This window comes from Seriola lalandi, unplaced genomic scaffold (genome assembly GCF_002814215.2).
Source record: "Seriola lalandi dorsalis isolate HSWRI2012SDOR001 ecotype SW California unplaced genomic scaffold, Sedor1 jcf7180002055008, whole genome shotgun sequence".
NCBI classification, from domain to species: domain Eukaryota; kingdom Metazoa; phylum Chordata; class Actinopteri; order Carangiformes; family Carangidae; genus Seriola; species Seriola lalandi.
The window spans coordinates 1720820-1730294 of NW_019525551.1; the positions used below are offsets into that span (position 1 = coordinate 1720820).

Consider the following 9475-nt stretch of genomic DNA (forward strand, 5'->3'; position numbering starts at 1 on the left):
TCATACACATCACTTGTATTAGACACACAAGGAAACGTCTCTCCGTCTAAAATAAAGAAATTGAAGAGCAAGAAAAGCAAGATGAGTCGCCCTAAAAAGCTAAGGACATACATCCCTGAGGACAAACCAGAAATTTCCCCCAGTGACCTGCTGAAAACAGATAAGAGCATAGTGTTGGTTGGTAAGCCTGGAATTGGAAAGACGGCACTCACTCAGGAAATGTTGAAACTCTGGGCAGAAGGAGACAGTGAAGAGCTAAATTACATGTTTTACTTTGGCATGAGAGAAACATCCCAATTCACAGAGAACATGAGCTTGGAGGATCTTCTTTTTAATGTGTTCAGTGAACCAGACAAAGGCAAAGAAGAGGTCTTAGATGATATAAAGAATAACTCTGAGAATGTTACCGTCATTTTTGATGGAATCACAGACCTGTCTTCATCAGTGGTGCAGAGACTTGTAGAGAAAGACCTACTACCTGATGCAAAAATCATCATAACGTGCAGACCAGATGACGAGGAGCTCTTCTTCTCTGTGGACTTTCTGAGAGTGGAAGTGAAAGGCTTTAGTGAGCAGTCCATAAAAACATACTTATCTGCAACACTCGGCGAAGAACAGAAGAAGGTTTTGAGCAACTTGGAGTTGTTAACTCTTTGCCACGTCCCAATGTATGCACTGATGGTGGCTGCCTGCTTTTCTTCAGGAGACCCTCCACAGCCCTGCACTATAACTGAAGTATACATCCATATTGTTCGTTTTTGCCTTGAAATGAACAGCAACAAAACAAAAACAGGGGATCTAAATTCCTTCATCACCAATAAGGGGAAGGAAATACTGTCTTTGGCTCAGGTTGCTTTTGATGCAACCGAAGGAAAAACGGTGAACTTGACAGACCTGGCCTGTAAAGACAGCTGCGTCCTTTCCTTCCTGAAACCACTTGTTATCAAAGTCGCCCTTACTGAGAGAGAGACCACATATGCATTTCTCCATTACACAATGCAGGAGTTTTTTGCAGCACTGTGGCTCTTGAAGAATCCAGACAAAGTGAAGGATGTTTTTCAGCAATGCCTGACTGAGGAGAAGAAACACATGAGACATCTGATCCCTTTCATGTGTAGATTGTTGAATGAGAAGAAACCAAGTTTGATGAAGTGTCTGATTCCAGCTGAGGAGCTCAAGAATACACCTATATGGTTCTGTAAGGAAGTGATAACCACATCTTTTCATGGTCTGTGCGAGAGAGATGAGTCTGACACTGAGGACAGTGGGTCTGATGTGGACATACTGTTCTTATGTCAGTGCTTGTATGAGTCCCAGTGTCCTGAAGCCTGCATCTACCTTCTGGACAAACTGGACTACTGTCTGGATCTCACTGAACAGAGCCTCGATCCTTGCTCTTGCTGTGCTGTGGCCTATGTGGTCACTCAGTCAAAGGAGAGGAAAATACAGCTGAACCTTGAAGACGTCATGGTATCAGAACGAGGAATGAGACGACTGTTTGGATGCCTTGCAAACGTCCAGTGGTACGTCTGTGTGTGTTTTGAGTGTGGTACCCCAAGCGAGTATAGAAAACCACGAGAATGATCCTTTCATGTTGATTACATTTTTAATGCGGAAATCGTCTTTGATTGTTCTTCAAATTACAGGTGTGACCCGCTTCCACGGCAGATGTGGAAGATTTTCCTTCTCAGTGAAGGGCAGATGGACCATGTCAGCTTACTTAGCCTTGATGGAAATCAGCTGCACCTTCCAGTTGAGGGTAAAAGACAGCTGTTCGAAAGAGCTGTAAAAGTCATGCAGAAGATTACTATTAAGGTTAATGTCTGCCTGTACTGGGACAGAGTGACTTCTGTCTCTCCAAGTCTGTGTGAGTCCCTCTTAGAGGCTTTGCCCTACATCAGCTCACTCAGGTATGTAGCTTTTGTTTTTGTGTAATGCTGACATATTTTAAAACTTTTTGATTTTTGTGTTTCTGGGTTACTGCTTATTACCTTCTCCACTATTTTCAGATTACATCCCATTTTATCCAGAGTCTGTCATGGTTTGCTATGGCAGACACTTTTTGTTAGTTTTGTTTTGGACTTTCTCACTTCCTGTTTTATTTTGTAATAAGGTTTCCTTGTGTGTCTCAGTGTTTTGCTTCCTGTCTTGGTCTTGTGTGGTGATTGTCTGCCCCGCCCTAATGTGTTTCACCTGTGTTCAATCACCCTTGTCTATATAGTCCTTGTGCTCCCCTTTGTCTGTGTTGGTTCGTCTGTTTACTTCTGGGTTCGTCCTCATGAGTTCACGTCATCTGTTCATGTCTGGTTCGTCTCCAAGCTGTTCACGTCCTGTTCATCTCCGGGTTTGTCCTTGTTCTGTTCTTGTTGCCTGTTGTCATCCCCTGTGGTTCCCTGTACCTGTTTTTTGAAGTACTTTTTGAAATAAACCTGCCTGCACCGTCTCCCATGTGTTGACTGCATTTGGGTCCACCCCATACTTACCACTAACCCTTGACAGAGTCATATAAAATATGAACCATTTATGTGAAATTTTGTCATAATTGCTGTGTGATGACTTGGGTTATGGCTAAAAAGTGTTTTGTTAGGTCACAGTGACCTTTGACCTTCATCAGTTCATCCTTGAGTCCAAGTGAACGTTTGTACCAAATGTGAAGAAATTCCCTCAAGGTGTTATGGAGATACTGTGTTTACAAGGCTAAAACAGGGCTTTGTGAGGTCACCATGACCTTTGAGCTTTGACCATGAAAATCTAATCAGTTCATTGCTACTGAAATATATCGTGTAAGAATGGGATGGACAGACAACCTGAAAACAAAATGACTCTGGCTCCAACTTGTTGCCTGCACAGAGGAACAAAAACAGTTTTTAAATGGGATACCTGAACCATGTTATTTTGTAAGCCACGGCTTGCCCCAAGGCAACTGTCTTACACTCAAATCCTCACCTCAGTTGTCTTGATTTACTTTCTGGAAAGTCACCTTGTATTTCAGCCAGATAGACAGACATTTTTGTCCGCTCATATGTGAGAGACCAAACAATGTATATAGGTCTACAATTCCTGGTTCACACTCCATTTTTCCGTTACACTGGGGGTGGCAGCCAGACAAGAGACTGACTTAGGTTCCAAGCAAAGAACACAATTCCTTCTAGAACTGTGAGATGAACTGGGGGCCGTGATCAGACACCACATCCCTAGGGAATCCATGAATATGGAAAACATGTAATAGCATCACCTCTGCCGTTTCCTTGGCAGAGAATAACTTGGGCAAGGGAATGAAATGTACCATCTCGGAAGATAAATCCACCATGGATCCAAAACGGTGTTGTCACATTTTAAAGGTGGAAGTCCAACCACAATGTCCAGGGCAGTGTCTGTCCATGGCCGATGAGGGACAGACAGCAGCTGGAGGGGGCCAGAGATGAGAGCTCTTGTTTTGGGAGCACACTGGACAGGGACGCTACATACCTCCTTCTCTACAGCCAGCCACCAGAAGTGCTGTTTTATCACAAAGAAGGTTCTCCTGATCCCAGGATGACAGGAGAAGAGGGAGGTGTGAGCCCAGTGGATGACCGGAGAATGGAGAGACACTAGCACAAACAGCTGATTAGGGGGACAGCCCTCCGGTGGGGAGGAGTTACTACTGGACTTTCTTCTCAATATCCCATGTGACCATCCCCACCACACAGGAGGTGGTCAAAAGATGAGATGGAAAGTCTCTGGAGGAGTCAGAGTCAAACTAATGAGATAAGGCATCAGGCGTAACATTTTTTGTACCAGGACGATATGATAATGAAAATTGAATCTATTAAAAAACAGAGCCCACCCGGCTTGCCGGGAATTTAATCTCTTGGCAGTCCATATATATTCCATATTCTTGTGATCTGTCCATACAAGGAAAGGTAGCTCTGCCCCCTCCAACCAGTGTCTCCACTCCTCAAGCGCCACCTTGACTGCCAGTACCTCTTGATTTCCCACATCATAGTTCTGCTCAGCTTGAGACAGTTTCAGGGACAAAAGTGCAAGGATGGAGTCTGTTATCCTTGGGGGAGTACCATGACAGCATGGCCCCCACCTCAGGATCAGAGGCATCCACCTCCACCACACAGTGGAGGTGTGGGTCAGGTAGAGTGAGAACCGGAGCAGTGGCAAAGCTGTCCTTAAGCTTTGAGAATGTTTTTTCTGCTTGAGGGGACCACTGGAACTTGACATTGGTGGAGGTTAGAGCATGTAATGGGGTTGCCACAGTGCTGGAATTTCTAATGAATTTTCTACAGAAATGAGCAAACCCAAGAAAATGTTGCAGCTGTCTGTTGTGGGAGGATGTTAGTCATTTGGCTACAGCACTGACTCTAGCTGGGTCCATGTTAATGCTGTCCTGGGAGAGGGACAGAGTAAACGTGGAATTCAGACTGCTCCACCTTGACGACGAGCTGATGATCCAGAAGATGCTGGAGAACATGCCGCACATTCTGAGTGTGAGTCAGCTAGACCGGTGAGAAGATGAGGATGTCATCTGGGTGGACGAACACAAACTTGTTCAACATTCCCCTTAGTGCATCATTCACTAGTGTCTGAAAAACGGCTGAAGCATTGGTTAGCCCAAAGGGCATTATGAGATGCAATACCCACCAGGAATGTTAAAAGCGGTCTTCATGTCAGTATTGAAATGCTAAGGAAAAGAGAGAAAAAGGGTACTCGTTTTTGATGGTGACGTCATTGAGTCTTCAGTAATCAATACAGGGGCGAAGAGATTCATTCTTTTGTACGCAGAAAAGAATCCAGCTCCAGGCCAGAACAGGGAAGGATGAATTATGCCAACTTTGAGTGATGTCTAGATATATATTTGTCTATGGTGCCCTTTAGGGGGAGTCGAACCAGGAAGTGGGTCAATGGCACAGTCATACTCCCAGTGAGGGGGAAGAGAGGTGGCTTGGGACTTGCTGAAGACTTCCAACAACAGGGTGAACATGCTCAACTGGGGGTAGGTTCAAGAGGGGGCTGATCAGGAGGCCCTGGGTCAGCCTGTATAGGTTGTTCTCAACAGGAGCTCGGGGAACAGACAGAAGGCAAACAGGTTATTGGGCAATTCTCCCCCCAACCCATCACCTCTCCAGTAGCCTAGTTGATGCAAGTGGTGTGCCAGGAGAGCCAAGGAACACCCAGAATGAGCAGATGGAGAGGTGAGTTGTGTAGTTGGAAGGATAGCTCCTCTGAGTGTCCTTGAGCCATGATCATCTTATCAGGTTAAGTGTGGTGAATGACCAAAGTGTCCAAAGTGAGATAGTCTCGTCCCAGCTGCATGGATTCCTCTCAGGAGTGTGGGGGTGCTATGGGTGACACGGCAGATCGTGGAGAGGGATGTTGGGGAAAGGGTCTCTGGTTAAACAGGGGCCGCCTCTGGCATGACAAGGAAGTTGCATACTTGATCGGTCCCTCTCTCTCTCCGCTCAGCCGATTGGTGATCTAGATGGACAGGGACATGAAGGAGTCCAGGTCAGCAGGGCGCTCCAAAGCAACCAGCAGGTCTTTTATTCCCTCAGATAACCCATGGTGAAAGGCATCCAGCAGTGATGGGGTGTTCCAACCACTGTCCGCCACCAGAGTGCAGAACTCAATGACGTAATCGGTGACAGACCGAGCCCCCTGATGGAGGTTAATCATGGCCTGTGCAGCCTCTGGACCAGGGGAAGAGTGATCAAAAATCTTGCTCAGATTAGTTGGTGAACAGGTCCAGGGATTGACAGATGGGAGAATTACATGTACACTCTGCCGTGGCCCAAGCCTCTGCTCGACCAAAAAGGTGAGAGATGATGTAGTCTACCTTAGCTTGGTCAGTGATAAAAACCGCTGCCTGCATCTCAAAATGAAGGCCACACTGCACCAGGAAGGCTCAACAGTTATCTGCATCACCTGATAAGGAGGTTGTGGTGGTGAAGGAGCAGCCGCCGGAGGTTGAGCCAGAGAGCTCAACGAGTTGAGGCGCCCCAACAGCTGTTACATCTGTTCATCGTGGCGACTCACTTGGCTGGAGATGGAGTACTGGAAGCCCTCATGGTGTGCTGAGCTCTCGCACATTGTGGCGCACACAGTACAGCTGCTCCTCATACTGCTTGAGCAGGCTGGGCAGCTTCAAGGTGTGAATTTGGGTGACTGTTTGTATGCGATCAGTGCGTTCCTGTAAAAGAGAGCTTGCCTCTCAGTGAAACTAACCTGAATACATAAAGGTTAAAGTGGGCCTCATTGTGAAGGATCATTCTGAACATTCATCTCTTCCTTGATGGTTTCCCGCTTTTTCTGTTGTTCTGCCTCAGAAATAGTGTCCAAGATGTGTATAGATAAGCATCACAACTGCCTGTGACATTATATTTGTTTACAGCCGTACATTATGTGCTTACATTTTAAGATGAAGCAGTTTTACTGTACATGCAATAAAAATGTGTTGTTTACAGATGTGTTTGCTTATCACCATGCAGCTTCAGGACAACCTACAGAGGTCTGGGATTACAGGACCAGGACCAATGCCATGGGAAACTGCGTAGGGAAGAAAAGGGGCTGTTGCTGGACCTTTGCCTGAAAGCAGCACTACACAAAGGAGAAATCTTTCAAAGTGTAGTGAACATGCTCTTCTCATTGTTTTCTGTTAACACGGACTTAAATAACATTCATCTTGATTTTTACCAACATGTCAAGAGTAAGGGTTGTTCAAGTGTCAATCAACAGCTGAGGTCGCTTTTCCAGTCAGCTCCTCCAGTCTGGATCATAGACCTCTCAGAGAGAAAAACCTCCATCCTCCTGGAAGTGCTGAAACTCCAATCAGAGAAGAAACAAGTGGAGCTGACAGGCTGGTCACATGAAGAGAGTGAAGTGAGGAGTTTCCTGCAGTGTGTGCCTTATATCTCACAGCTCAGGTAAATTATCTTCTTAATGATTTCAGCATTTAATTAAATTTATATAAGAAAGTCCATATAAAAAAAACATTTATTTTTCTCATATAAAAAACCATACATCACGTTTTTTTATCCTTGTGATTTCAGTTTTGTGCCTCGGTCATCAGATCGTTCAGAAGAGACCAGATTCTTTGTGAATCTGTTGTGTGCAGCAGCAGAGAGAGAACAGCAGACAGGAGAGAAGATACTGGAGATGTTATCATCAGTGTGCAGATACAACACATTCCCTCTTAGTGACAGACACATGGGGAATTATGATACAGAATATCAGTTGTATTTCCTGCTGGATCTTTTCTCCCATGTGAAGGACTGTGAGTCTAAAAAGGTCTGAGTGTCCTTCCAGCATTACAGTCAGTTTTCCAGTCAGCTCTCCAGTCTGGATCATAGACCTCTCAGAGAGAAAGAGCTCCATCCTCCTGGAAGTGCTGAAACTCCAATCAAAGAAGAAACAAGTGGAGCTGAGAGGCTGGTCACATGAAGAGAGTGAAGTGAGGAGTTTCCTGCAGTGTGTGCCTCATATCTCACAGCTCAGGTAAATGGACTGTAGTAAACATGACTTCAGTTCACATGTGTGGAGCTGTGTTCTTACATCTACACCACCTCACTGTTAGAGTGGAGGTTAAGGTAACATCTTCAATTGATCAGTCCACATGAACATTACATCATGGAGTGTAGTTTTACTGATGGGAGACTTTTGACTCCACCCACTACAGTGTACTTATTACTACATTACCCAGAGTTCCTTAGGGCAGAATGGTAACACTGCTACAGAGTACTGCTCCTCTCTTATGAGCTGGTTCATGTTCACTTCACCAAGCTGCTAGTTTGTGTTTAACATGAACAGTTGTGCTACATTAAGGCTGTTTTCATGTGTCATCTATCAGCTGAGTCAAAAGTGAACAGAGACTCAGCTACAATCATGTGTCCAACAAGCTGCAGCAATGTCAGCAACAGAGAGCATCAGTGTTGTTGGCTCTGAGCTCTACCTCATGAGCTGGACACCAAATATGTTGGATTTCGGTTGTCTATCAAATTATTGGCTATCATAAATTAAGAAAAATGTTAATATTGATAATATTAATGTTAAATAATAACTTTAAAATGAATTAAAGTCTTCGGGGCACCAGCCTAAACTAATAGGCAAAACAGCCAATATGGCTTTAGTCTCAATTTATTACCATTAATCTGGAACTCTGATTAACCATTTGCTTACTAACTATAACCAAATTACCATATCAATAGTAAGTTAAAGTTGAAGGATTGGAATTCTACCAAGTAGAAGTTGGCAATATTCACGCTTGTGCAACATTAAAAACACCAGTATTTATACTTAAAGACATTTATTTACAATGGAGCAGAGTAAAACACAATGTCTAATCTAGTATATACAGGTGTGTGTATGTGTGTGTAGGTGTATGTGTGTGTGTCTGTGGGGACACAGACAAAGGCAAGATGGCCGATTCAAAGTGGTCACTGTGACCACATGACCTGAATAAAGAAGACTACACAAGATGGGCGGTAAACAAAGAAACTACTCAAAATGGCCGCTGAGACCCCCTAGTGTGTGTGAGAGGGAAGGTGTGAGTTTCTTTGTTAGCCTAGCTCATGTAATCTAAAGGTACCAGGTTAGAGGGGGAAGGTTAGCTTCATGCAGGTTCTAGAACTGAGACGTACTACTATGTGTGTGAACATACGAGTACTCGATTAACTGTATGACTGACCACAACCTAAGCAAACATTACAACAACAAGACATCAATCAACAAGTACATTAACAAGGTTTAGATTTCTGCTGCTTAGTTATGCTATGCTGTGCTGGGAGAGGTTAGGCCCAGTCAGTTAACATTACCCAGTCCTTGGAACAAACAAAGAGGTCCTTTCCAGTGTTGTTGTAGTCCAGTGAGTTGGGAGGCTTCCTGGTGGAGTAACGTCCTCTCTGGCTGTGTTGCTTTGCTGTTATCTCCTTGGTCCTCCTTGTCAGCTGTTCCCCACTAACTCTGCTATGACTCCCGTTACTTGGAAAATCAGCTAGCCTTGTGTTGTAGCTGCTGATTCTGAGGAGAATTTGGTTCATTCTCAGTTAATCCGAAGCAGGTCGCTGCTGTTGAGGAGGAGAGTGTTGCAGGCTGCTGTGAGCAGGCCAGGTGAAAGAACTGGTTTCTCAGGTAGCAGAGCTGACCTGGGCTGGGGCCTTGTTGCCGTTTGAAGAGCTGAGAGGAGAGAACTGGAGCTGCTCTCCAGAGCAAGCCGAATGAGAAGAGAGGGAGAAGAGGGCCAGAGATCTGGTTTTGTTTGGTGACACTGTAGCGTACATACTGGCCTGGCATCAGTCACAAGCCATTAAGGAAGTTCATTATAAGGACATGCAGAGTTACGGACCCCTAACTGACACTTTGCGACTCTTTCCACCATCAAACTATCAGATTGATAGGGAACAGAGACCAAAGACCCCTCCTTCACAAACAGACCATGCTGTTAGCATGGCCGAACGACACAGAACCAGACCAAAGATCAAAGGGTCAGCTC

The 9475-nt window shown here is 45.0% G+C and overlaps 1 protein-coding gene across 1 annotated transcript in view; it reads left to right on the forward strand.

Annotated features, from left to right (window-relative positions):
* Positions 1–7: 7 nt before the first annotated feature.
* Positions 8–9475, forward strand: part of LOC111647673 (uncharacterized) — a 22674-nt gene continuing 13206 nt past the window's right edge. The window contains exons 1-4 of the mRNA XM_023397302.2: positions 8–1523; positions 1647–1910; positions 6477–6911; positions 7038–7275. Of these exons, the coding sequence (XP_023253070.2) occupies positions 82–1523; positions 1647–1910; positions 6477–6911; positions 7038–7275 (2379 nt within the window). The 5' untranslated portion in view covers positions 8–81. The remainder of the gene's footprint in view (positions 1524–1646; positions 1911–6476; positions 6912–7037; positions 7276–9475) is intronic.